Source organism: Manis pentadactyla, chromosome 2 (assembly GCF_030020395.1).
Source record: "Manis pentadactyla isolate mManPen7 chromosome 2, mManPen7.hap1, whole genome shotgun sequence".
Classification (NCBI taxonomy): Eukaryota; Metazoa; Chordata; class Mammalia; order Pholidota; family Manidae; genus Manis; species Manis pentadactyla.
The window spans coordinates 49,173,620-49,193,283 of record NC_080020.1 but is presented as its reverse complement, the minus strand read 5'-3'; the positions used below and the strand labels follow the sequence as shown (position 1 = coordinate 49,193,283).

The 19,664-nt window shown below is 37.2% G+C and overlaps 1 protein-coding gene across 1 annotated transcript in view; it reads left to right on the top strand.

Annotated features, from left to right (window-relative positions):
* UIMC1 (ubiquitin interaction motif containing 1) overlaps nt 1–19,664 on the top strand; it is a 152,865-nt gene that overhangs the window by 87,065 nt on the left and 46,136 nt on the right. The window contains exons 5-8 of the mRNA XM_036884707.2: nt 39–144; nt 455–1,191; nt 6,637–6,701; nt 8,714–8,790. Coding sequence (XP_036740602.2) covers nt 39–144; nt 455–1,191; nt 6,637–6,701; nt 8,714–8,790 — 985 coding nt within the window. The remainder of the gene's footprint in view (nt 1–38; nt 145–454; nt 1,192–6,636; nt 6,702–8,713; nt 8,791–19,664) is intronic.

Here is a 19,664-nt window from a genome sequence, read left to right as displayed (position 1 = left end):
ATAATAAACCTGGTCTGGTGTGGGATCACTTGTTTCAGAGTTGCCGGCCTTCTGATGCTTCTGCTACCAGATCTCGACCTCTGGCCACTGGACCATCTTCACAGTCCCACCAAGAGAAAGCCACAGACTCTGGGACCACTGAAGGCATGTCTTCCTGTTCTGACTCCTTCCAGTCATGAAGTATGACCATATTACAGGGCTCTCATGCTGAGGGTAGTATACAGAAATGCCCAAAATCTATTTGTGGTATTAAAGAGATTAAATCAGAAAATAGTTGAGATATCACTAATATCCAGCATACTTTTTATTTCCAAGGAAAAGCCATCATTTGGTTAAACCCAAAGAAGAGCCTTTTTTTACTCACATTATTTAATTCTTGGTAAGTGATAACTTACCAACCCTCTTAATAAAAATCAGTTTGTCTTTAGCCCTACTTTTTCTCAAATACCTACAGGCATATGGCAGCTGGTACCTCCATCACTGTTTAAAGGCTCACATATCAGTCAGGGAAACGAGGCTGAGGAAAGAGAGGAGCCTTGGGACCACAATGAAAACACTGAAGAGGAGCCGGTCTCTGGCAGCTCAGGAAGCTGGGACCAATCAAGCCAGCCAGTGTTTGAGAATGAGAACGTTAAATGTTTTGACAGATGTATTGGCCACTTGGCTGAGCACACACAGTGTGGGAAGCCACAGGAAAGTCCTGGAAGGTGTTATGCTTTTCACAAAGACTCCCAGGGTAAGGGGGACACATCTAAGCACTATCTGCCTACCCCAGCAGATGCCAAAGGTCTCCAGGACACTGAGGGCACTGTGCACTACTTCTGGGGTATTCCATTCTGCCCTACTGGAGTAGACCCTAACCAGTATACCAAGGTCATTCTCTGCCAGTTGGAGGTTTATCAAAAGAGCCTGAAAATTGCTCAGAGGCAGTTCTTTAAAAAAAAAGCATTTGGGGAACCAGTGTTACCTAGACCTCCTTCTCTGATCCAGAATGAATGTGGCCAAGGAGATCAGGCTAGTGAGAAAAATGAAGGCATCTCAGAAGATATGGGAGATGAAGACAAAAAGGAGAGGCAGGAGTCTAGGGCATCTGTCTGGCACTCAAAAACCAAGGATTTCCAAGAAAGCACAATTAAAAGCTTGAAAGAGAAACTTTTGTTGGAGGAAGAACCAACAACCAGTCATAGTCAGGTAAGGGTCAGTGATGCTGTGATTAAGGATGATTTATTCACAGATTATTCTTGAAACATTATTCTTGAAGAGGTAGTAATGTTCACATGGCTCAAAATAAGATTTTAAAGAATAATGTTCACATGGCTCAAAAGTCAAAAAGATATAGAAGCCTGTCTCCTATTCCCTTCCCCAGCCACCCAGTTCCCCTCCCTGGAGTTAAACCTTTATTACTGGTTTCTAATGTATCTTTCCAAGATATTTTATGTGGTACAAACAAATGTGTATACATGTTCTTTTTCTCACCTTCTTTTACACAGGTGATAGCATACTCTCCAAATTATTCTGCACCTTGCTTACATAACAGTACATAAATAATTTACATATATGAGATCATTCCATGACATTGCATAAAAAATGTATTCTCCTTTTTTTGGATGTTTAATACACCATGTATGGGTGAGTTTATGAAGTGCCTCTATTGGTGTACATTTAGCATGTTTCCAGTATTTTACTATTAACAAACACTTCTTCAGTAATTACTCTTGTACAGATGTTTTATCCACATAGGAGATACATGTAGAAAAATTCCTTGTAGATGTAATTGGTGGATTAAAGTATTATGCATTTACAATTTTGTTAACTGTTACCAAATTGCCTTCCATAGAGGTTGTATAATGTATGAGTACCAGCTTGTCCATGCTCATATCAATAGAGCAGTATTAGAACTTGATCTTTGGCAATCTGAAAGATGAAAATAGTTATCTCAGTGCAGCCTTAATTTGCATTTCTCTTATGTGTGTAGTTGAGACCCATTTATATTTCCTTTTCTGTCTGTTTAGATCTTATGTGCATTTTTCTTTTTCAACAGTCATTTGCTTAGTGGTTTGTAGGCACCCTTTATATAATAGGAGAAGTGGTCATCCTTTGTGATATGAAGTACAGTTTTCTAGTTTATTTTTCCCTTCACATAACAGTTTATTTCTGATTCTACCTTGTAGTGGTTTTCTATAATTTACTAAAAACATCCCATTTGGGAACATTGAGGTTGCCTTTTCAGTCTTCTATGACATACCTATATTATATTATATATGAAAGATTATATAGTTTTTTTCTCTGAATATCATAAAGCAATGATATATTTACAAACTCTTTACAAGCTATGATTTTAAAGAGTATTCTGTTTTATGAGTGTACTGTTTTTGTTATTTCTGTAATTGGACTCTGAGTTTTTGGCTTTGTTTTGCTTTTATCCTATTTGTTATTTCTGTCCTGATAAGAGTTCAAGAAATGGTAGCTGTGAGAAATTTCATAACAGAGTGGAGAGTGTGGTTTTGTGCTTTGAATTTTGACTTTTGTGTTTCAGTAACTATACCTTTAAGGAAGCCATTCAGCTTCCCTGAATCTCAGTTTTTACATCTGTAAAATGGGAGTAGCAATTCATGTCTCTAAATAGTTTAATGATTAAGATGAAATTATTGAAAATGCCTAGTATAATACTTAGGTGATTATAGGCTCTCAATAAATGGTAGCTCTTGCTAAGGGACCAGAAGGTCATTTATGGGAATTACTCTCCCCTAGTAGTCTTCTTCATCCACATTCTGGAAGAATTGCTCTATGGGAATAGAAAGGATTTTTCTTAATAATCCTTTTAGTTTATTAAGGTAAGTTAGATTATGCTTATGATAACATGTTTTGTTTGTTAGTTCTTTGCAATTCAGAGATGCTTCTCCTTAAAAGAATAAACTGACTCTACAGAGTGAACACTTAATAATTTGTTTGTAATTCAAGTTGTTAGCTTCAAAGATCCTAGGGGCCAGAGTTCTAGAGCATACACTTTGTGTCAAGTTCTGAGGTTTGAAAGCAGTGCTCTTGGAATAGCCTGCAAGTGGTCAGACTAGTAGGTGGCCCTATTAGATTGAAGTTTTCTGACTTCATGAACAGGCCACCAAATACTACAAATTATATTACTAATTAGTACTATTTGACTACAAAAAAACCTAAATCAGGCTAGCTTAATTAAAAAGAGGACTTTATCTTGAGGAACAGGGTGCCTCATAAATTTCAAAATAGGGTTGTAATCAAGGCTGAAGAAAGTAGTAGGTCTAGAAAATAATCTGTAATTTTTCTGTATCTCATTGCTATATTGTATCTGCTTCATTTTCTCCCTGAAAACAGCCTGCCTTTACTTCTCTCTTTACATGGCAGGTGGAAGATGCTGATTCTACAGCTTCCAAACTTGAGATATAGGTTATAGGATATTAACTCTCTCCCAATTCCAATTTCAGACTTCTAGGAAGGGACTTATGGCCCACTTGGGCCCTCACCAGCCCAGTTGGCTGTGGCCTGAAAAGGGTACATGTCAAACTGTACAAATTGCTATGGGGCCACTGCTATAATGCAGTGGGAGGGTGAGGGATATTCCTCAGTAAAAAGAGACCAGGCAGACAACTTTGTAAGTATCCAGTATTAACATTACTTTTAGAAATCACTTAGAATTATTGAAAAATGCTAGAAAATTTATAAAGAAATAAATTTGCATCCATAATCCTACTATCCAGTGATGTATTTTCATCTTTTTTTCATACCTGTATTTTGTGTGCTTTAGATATATTTTTGTATTTTTAAGTTAACATGTAAACATTTTATTATGTTAAAATTATTTATAGATTTCATTTTTAATGACTACATAATCTGGCTATGAATTTACATAATATTTTCCTATTGCTGAATATTTTGGTTATGATAAACATCTTTCTAGATAATGCTTTTATTTAAAATTAGTGTACTTGGATAGAGAGCATGAAAATGCTGGGTTAAAGTTATAAACATTAAAAATAAAGACTTAGTGTTTATTGACAAATTGCTTTTCAGAAAGGTTGCTCAAATTTGTACTACTTTTCAGCAATGTTTGAGAATGCCTAGCTCACTGCAACCTTGCCAACGCTTTACAAAACAAAACAAATACATTTATTAATTCTGTAGCAAATAATGAGTCTTATGGTGATAATTTTACTTGGTCTTTTGCTTTCAGAAACTGTGGATGGAAAGAATTTATGTTTGTTGAACATTTTCTGTTGTTTTTATGGCTTTGCTGGAGCTGTCCATATGTGAGACTCCTTGATTGATAGAGATAGCAATAGAGTCCTAGAGATAGGGACTCAGAAAAACACTCGGGGGCAGATTGCTTAGTCTATATGAAAGCTATAAAAGCTTTAGAGTCAGATGATAACTGGTTTCTGGCATCACCAGGACAATCGGGAGGTTGTTAATGAAGACAGAGAAATCATTTTGATGGTCATACAGCAGGGAAGTGGAGGGGTAGTATATTGATATGGTCCCTACTTTATCCTAAGGTCTGATCCTTAGTTTTCAGTCTAGATACTGGAATTTGTTTTCCAGAAATGGTCAGATTGTGTGAGGGTGTCAAACTGATTCAGTGACCTGAATACTCAGGTCCACAATGGACTGTAGCACTTTCTGGGACTAAGGTATATGGAAGGCTGATATAGTAATCAGAAAATGGAAATTTAAAGGGATGATTCAACTAGTCTATGGAAAGACTGGATAAGCGACCGTGCCAGACAACAGAAGACATTGCTGTGGTGGCCAGATGATGTGTCTGTTCACTTTCACTTCCCAGGACATGGTATTGAAGACATTGTTTGATTCTGGATCTTTGTATTTTTCTTTTTTAGATTTATTACAAACTGTTCCTTTTCCATGAATATATTATTTTGTCAGGCAGAGTGCAATGTCTTGATAAGGCCACAGCTTCCTTAAAGTTACATTTCTTTCATACTTTCCTCTTAACCTTGGCTAGATTTAGGTATTCGAATCAAATTTTTTTGGCTTGTTTTGCTATGTTATTTTCATATTCTGGAAGAATCTCACTTTACTTCTGTGTTCAGTTTATTGCCATTGAGGTATAAGTTTAGAAATTTCAGAATGATTTATTGAAATGAAGACATCTTCGGATTCTCTGTTGAAATGGTTGGGAAGAAGATCATTTAAGTTAACATTACTGTAGTGGTTAGAGGATGGAGTTTGGAGTCAGACATGTCCCAGCTCCACTTTTGACCAACTCTGATTTTAGGCAAATTATTTAACCTGTTAACGTTTTACTTTCCTCATTTCTAAAATAAATAGTTTCTGCCTCAGAAAGTTCTTGAGGATTAAAGGAGATAAAGTGATTAGCATAAGCCTGGCAAATTATAGGTATATAATAATTTTTTAAAAATTACAGTGGGAAAGATAGAAATATGCTTTAGCCTAAGGTAGAGGAGTTGTTTGAAGTGCCAAAACTAGTTCTAAGGCTGGTCATCTAAGGTGCAATTGTATTAACTGGACACTAGGTGTCAGTGTTTACCCTTTTGTTTTGTTTTGATATTTCACAAATGAAATAGTGTTTTGTCACTACTGAGTTCAAACAAATAGGTGATGTATTTATTGCTGTTGTATTTTACTCTTTTTGACAGTTTTGTTCAACTCTCATTTTTCATAATGACTACATTCCTGATCATTGTACAGCTTTAGTTTCCCTTTGACTGAAGGCTTATCTCAGCTATTCCTGTATTTTTTAGTGTATTTTCATCATTTACATGAATTGTAGAGAGATGCCTAACTTGTTTAGGTTATTTATATTCTGTGAGGAGGACCTGAAAACTTCATCCAGGAGCTTTACGTCTATTGGAAGAAGCCTCACAGCCCATGTACTTCTCAGAAGTCCCCCTAAGGCAGCAGTAGCTACTTTTTCTGTGCTCTTCTGTGTACCTACATTTGAATTGACATTTGCACCAGCTTTACCGTTAAGCATAGAAAATAATTTTTTCCATATCCAGTCTTTATATGTTACATTTCTTAAAGTTTATCCCTGTAGCCAGATACCAAAACCATAGTGGCAGATTTGTAGGAAAAGGAATTTATAACCTTCCTCTTGGAATGTCCTATGTTATGGCTCATTTGTACCCAGAGAGACCTCTTTCGTGGATTGTAGTGTTTTTTTCCGAACTCAATATTTCCATTAAAAACTGGACTTTTCTTTGTTTTTCCTCTTTCCACAATAAGCTTTATAATAGCTTTTCTGAAATCTTAATTCATTTGACTCACCAATTAATATTTGTATATCTTTGTGTATTGCATATATTATCTTTTTTTAAATTCTCACAGTTAACACTCTGTGAGGCAATTGTTAATACCCATTTTAAGATGAGGTAACTGATTCAGATGTGACTTACCGAAGATCACAAAATTAATAGGTAATCACCAGTGATATAAATCCCAGTCTTTTGACTCCACAGGATATGCTCTTTTTACTGAAACATGATTAATTTTATTACAGGTGATGTAAAATATTTTATTGCTGACTGCTGAGTGGTAATAATGAACAATTAATTTCTTTTTTAAAGGAAGAGAAATTGATTCCTTTGTGCCTGTATAGTTAGGTTGTTACATATTTCTTTACAGTCTTCCCAAGGGCAACTTGTTGAAGAAACTTCTGAAGAAGGAAACTCTATACCTGCTTCACAAAGGTAAGATTATATGTTGTTATGAATCTGAATTCTCTCCTCTGATGGTGCCTGAATAAGAGAATTGAACCACATGAGTGAGACTGTACAGGAGCAGCTTGCCATGGATCTTTAGCTCTTTTATAAGCAGAGACTAGGAGAAATCATTATCTCCCTAGTTCTTAAATATGCATCTCATAGAAGCCTAGAATATTATTAGCATGGAAAAGATCTTTCTTAGAAGTTTTCTTGCCTCATCCAGTCATGTTGGTACAAATTCCATTTACACTATTCCTAAAAAGTAGTTATATCTTGCTACTCTTTTAACTATACTAGCTTCCTATGCCAATTTGAAGGCTCTAGACTGATTTCTTTCTGTCTTTCTGTCTCTTTTCTCTTTTTGTTCCCTCTGCTTATGCTTATTTTATCTGCATCCAAACTGCATGCATCTTTTAAGTCTACACTTAAGACTTATATCCTTTTTGAAGCCTTCAAATTATTCAGGCCACATAGAACCTGTATCACTTCCACTCCCTGTCCTATGCCACTTTTAATCTTATTTCATCTTATTTTTCCCTTAATTATCATATTTTTATTACCTCCTCTATTATTCTTGCTGATTGATCAATGGGATTACCTTCAGTTTTCTCACTTTAATAATGTATAGTGGTAGATTGGTCATACTGCACTATTAACTGGATCAGGCTTCCAGTTACTTTTCCCTTTTATCAGGTAGTGAACCTTTGGGTTACTCAAGAGCTTAATTTTATGTATTGAGTGACCTTCATATCTTATATAGAAGTTGAGACCCAGTTGCCATTTGCTGTAATTTAGTTGGTGTTCTTAGGCTTTGGTTAAGTTGATAGTGTATGTTAAGCTGAAGAATATGGCTTTGGTTTGATTCTCCTGCTGTTAAGACAGTTTGGAAGTGGTTTTAACTGGAGTAGGCCTTCTGCTTCCTGCAGGTCTCTTTGCTTTGTTGTGGTGAACCTTGGGTAGAGCAGATGTACGTTTTAATAAATGATGTTACCAGGAGAGAGTTGGAATTACAGGCAATGTGGTTTGACTTCAAATTGATTAGCCCATTTTATAAATGTCAGCAAATTGTTTTGTAATGGACCCTTTGAAGAGAGCCCTAATGTTACACGCAGAGCAAACTGTCTGGCTTGGGTTTCTAACAAATGCCATGAGGTGTTTTATTTAGAGAGAAATCACTTATGGTTTCCTATCAGTTTTTAGTTATTTATCATGAGTCAGTGATTCTTCTCTCTTCTTTGTGCTTCTTGGTTGATGTGAGGATTTGTGTTTTTTAAGTGTCCTTTTGCATACTTAATCAAACAGTCATAAGGCTCTATGAAGTATGAAGGGGCTTGCTCAAATGCTCAGATCTCTCAGCCATGTGTTCCTGTATCAAGAAAAGACTGGACTCCATGAACAGGCAGGGTAAACCAGAAGATTGGATGAGGGGAGCCATTCATAATTATATTTTTCTCAGAACCAGTTATTCAACTTGTATGGGTAGATTTTTGCTGTAGGGCAGTTTAAAATTATTTCTTATTTTTGTTGTTTGGAAAGCCACACTTGAGGTAAAGAGGACATTTAACTGCAAGATGAGGAAAAATGAATGAGTTGTCAAGAGAATCTCCATATCTTCTCTTATGAGTTTACAGATCTCTAGCCTTCCAAAGATTGAGATGGAGGCTATAGAACACATTTGACATCCTTATATTGGAGAGCGGTTTTTGTCTTCTGTGGTATTCATAGATAATCTTATGCTCCAGCCTTCCTTTGTTGACTCCAAAAGGGAATTCTTTTCATTCAGTGGTTTCACTGGAACTGAAGTTGTAGCATATTGGTTTTCCCTCTAACTGGCCTAGAGTTTTCACTACAGATTCCTTGCTTCCCTGTTGTGCTTTTGTGGTATTGGACAGGAGGTGTCACATTACTTGTGGCTTTGAGAATGATTCACCATTGCTTTTGGCCCTGTGTTTTGATTTATTTTAATGGGAATTCACTTGAGGTTTTTTTTTTTCCAGCATTGCTGCTTTGACCAATAAGAGAAGCTCAGTTCTTATGCCAGAGAGTTCTGCAGATGAATTAACTTTGTGTCCTGGTAAGCACCCCACTGTGATTTTTACAGAATTTCTGATCCCTAGCAATCTACCTTTTTTGCCTATTAAAATTTTTTACTTTTCCAGCCCACTCTCAGGAGGTTTACATGTAACGGGTGTGTGTGTATTTGTCTGGATGTGTGTATCTCCATACACAATCATATGTACATAGACACCCATTTTTTGAATGGACATTGGCTCTGCTTCTTAACCTTTTCTCTTAGAGATATTTTAGTTTTTAAGTTAACATGTTCTTTTCTTTGCTTGTTTGTTTATGATCCACATCACAGATGGCAGCAAAGCATGAGGAATAGCACTTACCTGTACATCCAGAGCCAAAAGAACTTTATGTTTTGGTTTATGGGTTCTCAAAGCTGGGCTGTCCTTAAATCTGTGGTCATTTAACAGATTTCTCTCATTATTTTACTAGTTAGTTTTTTTTTTTTTGTAATTTTGGTATCACCAATCTACAGTTACATGAATAACATTATGTTTACTAGGCTACCCCCTTCACCAAGTCTCCCCCACAAACCCCCCATTACAGTCACTGTCCATCAGCATAGTAAGATGGTGCAGAATCCCTACTCATCTTCTCTGTGTTGCACAGCCCTCCCCGTGCGCCCCACCACCACATTACACATGCTAATCATAATGTCCCCTTTCTTTTTCCCTGCTCTTATCCCTCCCTTTCCACCCATCCTCCTCAGTTCCTTTCTCTTTGGTAACTGTTAGTCCATTCTTGGGTTCTGTGATTCTGCTGCTGTTTTGTTCCTTCCGTTTTTCTTTGTTCTTATACTCCACATATGAGTGAAATCATTTGGTACTTGTCTCTCTCCGCCTGGCTTATTTCACTGAGCATAATACCCTCTAGCTGAATCCATGTTGTTGCAAATAGTAGGATTTGTTTTCTTCTTTTGGCTGAATAATATTCCATTGTGTATATGTACCACATCTTCTTTATCCATTCATCTACTGATGGACACTTAGGTTGCTTCCATTTCTTGGCTATTGTGAATAGTGCTGTGATAAACATAGGGGTGCATCTGTCTTTTTCAAACAGGGCTGCTGCATTCGTAGGGTAAATTCCTAGAAGTGGAATTCCTGGGTCAAATGGTATTTCTATTTTGAGCATTTTAAGGAGTCTCCATACTGCTTTCCACAATGGTGGAACTAATTTACGTTCCCACAAGCAGTGTAGAAAGGTTCCCCTTTATCCACAACCTCACTGACATGTGTTGTTTGTCTTTTGGATGGTGGCGATCCTGACCGGTATGAGGTGATAATCTCATTGTGGTTTTAATTTGCATTTCTCTGATGATTAACAATGTGGAGCATCTTTTTATATGTCTGTTGGCCATGTGAATTTCTTCTTTGGAGAACTGTCTGTTCAGCTCCTCTGCCCATTTTTTAATTGGATTATTTGCTTTTTGTTTGTTGAGGTGCATGAGCTCTTTATGTATTTTGGATGTCAGCTCTTTATCGGATCTGTCATTTATGATTATATTCTCCCATACTGTAGGCCACCTTTTTGTTCTATTCATGGTGTCCTTTGCTGTACAGAAGGTTTACAGCTTGTTATAGTCCCACTTGTTCATTTTTGCTTTTGTTTCCCTTGCCTGGGTAGATATGTTCATGAAGAAGTCACTTGTGTTTATATCTAAGAGATTTTTGCCTATGTTTTTTTCAAGGAGTTTTATGGTTTCATGACTTACATTCAGGTCTTTGATCCATTTCGAATTTACTTTTGTGTATGGGGTTAGACAGTGATCCGGTTTCATTCTCTTACATGTAGCTGTCCAGTTTTGCCAGCACCATCTGTTGAAGAGACTGTCAGTTTCCCATTGTATGTCCATGGCTCCTTTATCAAATATTAATTGACCATATATGTTTGGGTTAATGTCTGGAGTCCCTATTCTGTTTCACTGGTCTGTGGCTCTGTTCTTGTGCCAGTACCAAATTGTCTTGATACTGTGGCTTTGTAGTAGAGCTTGAAGTTGGAGAGCGACATCCTCCCCACTTTATTCTTCCTTCTTAGGATTGCTTTGGCTATTTGGGGTCTTTGGTGGTTCCATATGAATTTTAGAACTATTTGTTCCAGTTCGTTGAAGAATGCTGTTGGTAATTTGATAGGGATTGCATCAAATCTGTATATTGCTTTAGGCAAGATGGCCATTTTGACGACATTAATTCTTCCTAGCCAGGAGCATGGGATGAGTTTCCATTTGTTAGTGACCTCTTTAATTTCTCTTAAGTGTCTTATAGCTTTCAGGGTATAGGTCTTTCACTTCCTTGGTTAGGTTTATTCCAAGGTATTTTATTCTTTTTGATGCAATTGTGAATGGAATTGTTTTTCTGATTTCTCTTTCTATTAGTTTATCATTAGTGTGTAGGCAAGCCACAGATTTCTGTGTGTTAATTTTGTATCCTGCAACTTTGCTGAATTCCGATATTAGTTCTAGTAGTTTTGGATTGGAGTCTTTAGGGTTTTTATGTACAATATCATGTCATCTGCAAATAGTGACAGTTTAACTTCTTCTTTACCAATCTGGATTCCTTGTATTTCTTTGTTTTGTCTAATTGCAGTGGCTAGGACCTCCAGTACTATGTTGAATAACAGTGGGGAGAGTGGGCATCCCTGTCTTGTACCTGATCTCAGAGAAAAAGCTTTCAGCTTCTTGCTATTCAGTATGCTGTTGGCTGTGGGTTTATCACATATGGCCTGTATTATGTTGAGGTACTTGCCCTCTATGCCCATTTTGTTGAGAGTTTTTGTCATGAATGGATGTTGAATTTTGTCGAATGCTTTTTCAGCATCTATGGAGATGATCATGTGGTTTTTGACCTTCTTTTTATTTATGTGGTGGATGATGTTGATGGATTTTCAAATGTTGTACCATCCTTGCATCCCTGGGATGAATCCCAGTTGGTCATGGTGTATGATCCTTTTGATGTATTTTTGAATTCGGTTTGCTAATATTTTGTTGAGTATTTTTGCGTCTACATTCATCAGGGTTATTGGTCTGTAATTTTCTTATTTGGTGGGGTCTTTGCCTGGTTTTGGTATTAGGGTGATTTGGCTTCATAGAATGAGTTTGGGAGTATTCCCTCCTCTTCTATTTTTTGGAAATTTTAAGAAGAATGGGTATTACATCTTCTCTGTGTGTCTGATAAAATTCCGAGGTAAATCCATCTGGTCCAGGGGTTTTGTTCTTGGGTAGTTTTTTGATTACCACTTCAATTTCTTTGCTGGTAATTGGTTTGTTTAGATTTTCTGTTTCTTCCTTGGTCAGTCTTGGAAGGTTGTATTATTCTAGGTAGTTGTCCATTTCTTTTAGGTTTTCCAGCTTGTTAGCATGTAGGTTTTCATAGTACTCTCTAATAATTCTTTGAGTTTCTATGGGGTCCGTCGTGATTTTTCCTTTCTCGTTTCTGATTCTGTTGATGTGTGTTGATTCTCTTTTTCTCTTAATAAGTCTGGCTAGAGGCTTATCTATTTTGCTTATTTTCTCAAAGAACCATCTCTTGGTTTCATTTATTTTTTCTATTGTTTTATTCTTCTCAATTATATTTATTTCTTCTCTGATCTTTATTATGTTCCTCCTTCTGCTGATTTTAGGCCTCATTTGTTCTTCTTTTTCCAATTTCGATAATTGTGACATTAGACTATCATTTGGGATTGTTCTTCCTTCTTTAAATATGCCTGGATTGCTATATACTTTCCTCTTAAGGGTACTTTCGCTGTGTTCCATAGAAGTTGGGGCTTTGTGTTGTTGTCGTTTGTTTCCATATATTGCTTGATCTCTATTTTAATTTGGTCATTGATCCATTGATTACTTAGGAGCATGTTGTTAAGCCCCCATGTATTTGTGAGCCTTTTTGCTTTCTTTGTGCAATTTATTTCTAGTTTTATACCTTTGTGGTCTGAAAGTTAGTTGGTAGAATTTCAATCTTTTTTAATTTACTGAGGCTCTTTTTGTGGCCTAGTATGTGGTCTATTCTGGAGAATGTTCCATGTGCACTTGAGAAGAATGTGTATCCTGTTGCTTTTGGATGTAGAGTTCTATAGGTGTCTATTAGGTCCATCTGTTCTAGTGTGTTCTTTAGTGCCTCTGTGTCCTTACTTATTTTCTTTCTGGTGGATCTGTCCTTTGGAGTGAGTGGTGTGTTGAAGTCTCCTAAAATGAGTGCATTGCATTCTATTTCTTCCTTGAATTCTGTTAGTATTTGTTTCACATATGCTGGTGCTCCTGTGTTGGGTGCATATATATTTATAATGGTTATATCCTCTTGTTGGACTGACCCCCTTATCATTATGTAATGTCTTTCTTTAGCTCTTGTTACTTTCTTTGTTTTGAAGTGTATTTTGTGTGATACTAGTACTGCAATACCTGCTTTTTTCTCCTTGTTGTTTGCATGAAATATCTTTTTCCATCCCTTGACTTTTTGTCTGTGCATGTCTTTGGGTTTGAGGTGAGTCTCTTGTAAGCAGCATATGGATGGGTCTTCCTTTTTTTTTTTTTTTTGTAGATAATTATTTTTTATTGAAGGGTAGTTGACACACAGTATTACATTACATTAGTTTCAGGTGTACAACATAGTGATTCAACATTTATATACATGACAATTCTAGGTACCAGCTATCACCTTACCAAGCTGTTACAATATCTTGACTATATTCATTACGTCCCGGTTACTTATTATTTTACCATTGGAAGTGTATACTTTTTTAGTGTGTGTGTGTGTGTGTGAGGGCATCTCTCATATTTATTGATCAAATGGTTGTTAACAACAATAAAATTCTGTATAGGGGAGTCAATGCTCAATGCACAATCATTAATCCACCCCAAGCCTAATTTTCGTCAGTCTCCAATCTTCTGAAGAATAACGAACAAGTTCTTACATGGAGAACAAATTCTTACATAGTGAATAAGTTACATGGTGAACAGTACAAGGGCAGTCATCACAGAAACTTTCGGTTTTGCTCATGCATTATGAACTATAAACAGTTCAAATATGAATACTCATATGATTTTTATACTTGATTTATATGTGGATACCACATTTCTCTCTTTATTATTATTATTTGTAATAAAATGCTGAAGTGGTAGGTAGATACAAGATAAAGGTAGAAAACATAGTTTAGTGTTGTAAGAGAGCAAATGTAGATGATCAGGTGTGTGCCTGTAGACTATGTGTTAATCCAAGCTAGACAAGGGCAATAAAACATCCACATATGCAGAAGATTTCTCTCAGAACAGGGGGTGTAAGGTTCTAAGCCTCACCTCTGTTGATCCCCAATTTCTCACCTGATGACCCTCCTGCGACTGTGCCTGTCTTAGGTTGTTCCTCCCTTGAGGAATCTTACCCGTCTCTGGCTAACCAGTCATCTTCCGGGGCCATACAGGGAAATGTAAAGTTGGTAAGTGAGAGAGAAGCCTTATTGTTTGAAATGGTTAGCTTTTTCTTTCTTTCCATATTTGTGCCCTGTAGCTTCTATGCCCAGCATTTGTCTTGAGGTATCTTTACCACTTGGAAGAATTATGATACTCGGTAAATTTGATATGAGGCACGAATTCTATTTAAGGGTTGTAATTAGGAAGGAAGAAGAAAAGCTATAGAAGTAGCAGGCAGAAGAAAACATGGGAAGATTGATTATTTCTTTGACATATCTTCTTGTAGAGTAACTTCAGCATGTATAGGTTTTAAGCTACTACTTAAATTGTGCACACCCATTAACATAATAGGAGTACAGTTACATAACCAAAGCATACCTGTAGTTACCAGCCATGTCCAGTGAAACCAAGAAAACCAGTTAGGCACCTTAGGCATTTGTGAAAACTTATCTATGATATGATGGATATTGTCCAACTGAACTTGAACAGTCTGAGAGAAATCAGACAAATTAAAACAACCCATTCCTGGGGAATGTTCACATCCCTTATGTTCTTTTAACAGTAAATAGTCTGTAGTTGTAAGATTTTGGAGCGCTACAATTTGCACTTCTCCTAATTCTTGATTGAGTTCCAACAGTATAGATCTAGTCAAATTTGTTGTTTTACTGTATGCACAGGCCAGCTTAGATATCTCCTTCTTCATTCCCATGGCAAGTCCAGGAACTGGTGGGATGAGTGCATCTACAGCTGTAGCAGTGCGTGGATCTTTGTTGGGGTTTTTTGATGATCATCTTCTGGCATGAGTCTACCAGAGAGTGCTGATGTTGGAAGTTCTTTTTCATATCGTATCTTAGTTCATTTTCGGGGTAGCCCAATTAGGCTTTGATCCTCTGTATAAACACAAACAGACCCTTTGCCTACACTTTTATATGCCCTTTATACCCTTGTGTAGAACTCATTGGAGGTTACCACACAGGAACTGCCCCCTTTTTTTTTTTTGGTATCACTAATCTAAACTTACATGACGAATATTATGTTTACTAGGCTCTCCCCTATACCAGGTCCCCCCTATAAACCCCTTTACAGTCACTGTCCATCAGCATAGCAAAATGTTGTAGAATCACTACTTGTCTTCTCTGTGTTGTACAGCCCTCCCCTTTCTCCCACTCCCCCATGCTTGCTAATCTTAATACCCCCCTTCTTCTTCCACCCCCTTATCCCTCCCTACCCACCCATCCTCCCCAGTCCCTTTCCCTTTGGTACCTGTTAGTCCATTCTTGAGTTCTGTGATTCTGCTGCTGTTTTGTTCCTTCAATTTTTCCTTTGTTCTTATGCTCCACAGATGAGTGAAATCATTTGGTATTTCTCTTTCTCCGCTTGGCTTATTTCACTGAGCATAATACCCTCCAGCTCCATCCATGTTGCTGCAGATGGTAGGATTTGCCCTTTTCTTATGGCTGAGTAGTATTCCATTGTGTATATGTACCACCTCTTCTTTATCCATTCATCTATTGATGGACATTTAGGTTGCTTCCAATTCTTGGCCATTGTAAATAGTGCTGCGATAAACATAAGGGTGCATCTGTCTTTCTCAAACTTGATTGCTGCGTCCTTAGGGTTAATTCCTAGGAGTGGAATTCCTGGGTCAAATGGTAAGTCTGTTTTGAGCATTTTGATGTACCTCCATACTGCTTTCCACAATGGTTAAACTAACTTACATTCCCACCAGCATTGTAGGAGGGTTCCCCTTTCTCCACAGCCTCGCCAACATTTGTTGTTGTTTGTCTTTTGGATGGCAGCCATCCTTACTGGTGTGAGGAGATACCTCATTGTAGTTTTAATTTGCATTTCTCTGATAATTAGCAATGTGGAGCATCTTTTCATGTGTCTGTTGGCCATCTGTATTTCTTTTTTGGAGAACTGTCTGTTCAGTTCCTCTGCCCATTTTTTAATTGGGTATTTGTTTTTTATTTGTTGAGGCGTGTGAGCTCTTTATATATTCTGGACGTCAAGCCTTTATCGGATGTGTCAATTTCAAATATATTCTCCCATACTGTAGGGTTCCTTTTTGTTCTATTGATGGTGTCTTTTGCTGTACAGAAGCTTTTCAGCTTAATATAGTCCCACTTATTCATTTTTGCTGTTGTTTTCCTTGCCCAGGGAGATATGTTCAAGAAGAGGTCACTCATGTTTATGTCTAAGAGGTTTTTGCCTATGTTTTCTTCCAAGAGTTTAATGGTTTCATGACTTACATTCAGGTCTTTGATCCATTTTCAGTTTACTTCTGTATATGGAGTTAGACAATGGTCCAGTTTCATTCTCCTACATGTAGCTGTCCAGTTTTGCCACCACCATCTGTTGAACAGACTGTCATTTCGCCATTGTATGTCCATGGCACCTTTATCAAATATTAATTGACCATATATGTCTGGGTTAATGTCTGGATTTTCTAGTCTGTTCCATTGGTCTGTGGCTCAGCTCTTATGCCAGTACCAAATTGTCTTGATTACTATGGCTTTGTAGTAGAGCTTGAAGTTGGGGAGTGAGATCCCCCCTACTTTATTTTTCTTTCTCAGGATTGCTTTGGCTATTCGGGGTCTTTGGTGTTTCCATATGAATTTTTGAATGATTTGTTCCAGTTCATTGAAGAATGTTGCTGGTAGTTTCATAGGTATTGCATCAAATCTGTATATTGCTTTGGGCAGGATGGCCATTTTGACGATATTAATTCTTCCTAGCCATGAGCATGGGATGAGTTTCCATCTGTTAGTGTCCCCTTTAATTTCTCTTAAGAGTGACTTGTAGTTTTCAGAGTATAAGTCTTTCACTTCCTTGGTTAGGTTTATTCCTAGGTATTTTATTCTTTTTGATGCAATTGTGAATGGAGTTTTTTTCCTGATTTCTCTTTCTGTTGGTTCATTGTTAGTGTATAGGAAAGCCACAGATTTCTGTGTGTTAATTTTGTATCCTGCAACTTTGCTGTATTCCGATATCAGTTCGAGTAGTTTTGGGGTGGAGTCTTTAGGGTTTTTTATGTACAGTATCATGTCATCTGCAAATAGTGACAGTTTAACTTCTTCTTTACCAATCTGGATTCCTTGTATTTCTTTGTTTTGTCTGATTGCCCTGGCTAGGACCTCCAGTACTATGTTAAATAACAGTGGAGAGAGTGGGCATCCCTGTCTAGTTCCCGATCTCAGAGGAAATGCTTTCAGCTTCTCGCTGTTCAATATAATGCTGGCTGTGGGTTTATCATAGATGGCCTTTATTATGTTGAGGTACTTGCCCTCTATTCCCATTTTGCTGAGAGTTTTTATCATGAATGGATGTTGAACTTTGTCAAATGCTTTTTCAGCATCTATGGAGATGATCATGTGGTTTTTGTCTTTCTTTTTGTTGATGTGGTGGATGATATTGATGGACTTTCGAATGTTGTACCATCCTTGCATCCCTGGGATGAATCCCAGTTGGTCATGGTGTATGATCCTTTTGATGTATTTTTTAATTCGGTTTGCTAATATTTTGTTGAGTATTTTTGCATCTACGTTCATCAGGGATATTGGTCTGTAGTTTTCTTTTTTGGTGGGGTCTTTGCCTGGTTTTGGTATTAGGGTGATGTTAGCTTCATAGAATGAGTTTGGGAGTATCCCCTCCTCCTCTAATTGTTGGAAAACACTTAGGAGAATGGGTATTATGTCTTCCCTGTATGTCTGATAAAATTCCGAGGTAAATCCATCTGGCCCGGGGGTTTTGTTCTTTGGTAGTTTTTTGATTACTGCTTCAATTTCGTTGCTGGTAATTGGTCTGTTTAGATTTTCTGTTTCTTTCTGGGTTAATCGTGGAAGGTTGTATTTTTCTAGGAAGTTGTCCATTTCTCCTAGGTTTCCCAGCTTGTTATCATATAGGTTTTCATAGTATTCTCTAATAATTCTTTGTATTTCTGCGGGGTCCGTCGTGATTTTTCCTTTCTCGTTTCTGATACTGTTGATTTGTGTTGACTCTCTTTTCCTCTTAATAAGTCTGGCTAGAGGCTTATCTATTTTGTTTATTTTCTCGAAGAACCATCTCTTGGTTTCATTGATTTTTGCTATTGTTTTATTCTTCTCAATTTTATTTATTTCTTCTCTGATCTTTATGATGTCCCTCTTTCTGGTGACCTTAGGCCTCATTTGTTCTTCTTTTTCCAATTTCGATAATTGTGACATGAGACCATTCATTTGGGATTGTTCTTCCTTTTTAAAATATGCTTGGATTGCTATATACTTTCCTCTTAAGACTGCTTTTGCTGTGTCCCACAGAAGTTGGGGCTTAGTGTTGTTGTTGTCATTTGTTTCCATATATTGCTGGATCTCCATTTTGATTTGGTCATTGATCCATTGATTATTTAGGAGCGTGTTGTTAAGCCTCCATGTTTTTTGGAGCCTCTTTGCTTTCTTTGTACAGTTTATTTCTAGTTTTATGCCTTTGTGGTCTGAAAAGTTGGTTGGTAGGATTTCAATCTTTTGGAATTTTCTGAGGTTTTTTGTGGCCTAGTATGTGGTCTATTCTGGAGAATGTTCCATGTGCACTTGAGAAAAATGTATATCCTGTTACTTTTGGATGTAGAGTTCTATTGATGTCTATTAGGTCCATCTGCTCTACTGTGTTGTTCAGTGCTTCCGTGTCCTTACTTATTTTCTGCCCAGTGGATGTATCCTTTGGGGTGAGTGGTGTGTTGAAGTCTCCTAGAATGAATGCATTGCAGTCTATTTCCCCCTTTAGTTCTGTTAGTATTTGTTCCACATATGCTGGTGCTCCTGTGTTGGGTGCATATATATTTAGAATGGTTATATCCTCTTGTTGGACTGAGCCCTTTATCATTATGTAGTGTCCTTCTTTATCTCTTGTTACTTTCTTTGTTTTGAAGTCTATTTTGTCTGATATTAGTACTGCAACCCCTGCTTTCTTCTCGCTGTTGTTTGCTTGAAATATGTTTTTCCCTCCCTTGTCTTTTAGTCTGTACATGTCTTTGGGTTTGAGGTGAGTTTCTTGTAAGCAGCATATAGATGGGTCTTGCTTTTTTATCCATTCTGTTACTCTGTGTCTTTTGATTGGTGCATTCAGTCCATTAACATTTAGGGTGACTATTGAAAGATATGTACTTATTGCCATTGCAGGCTTTAAATTCGTGGTTACCAAAGGTTCAAGGTTAGCCTCTTTAGTATCTTACTGCCTAACTTAGCTCGCTTATTGAGCTGTTATATACACTGTCTGGAGATTCTTTTCTTCTCTCCTTTCTTATTCCTCCTCCTCGATTCTTCATATGTTGGATGTTTTGTGCTGTGCTCTTTCTAGGAGTGCTCCCATCTAGAGCAGTCCCTGTAAGATGTTCTGTAGAGGTGGTTTGTGGGAAGCAAATTCCCTCAGCTTTTGTTTGTCTGGGAATTGTTTAATCCCACCGTGATATTTGAATGATAGTCGTGCTGGATATAGTATCCTTAGTT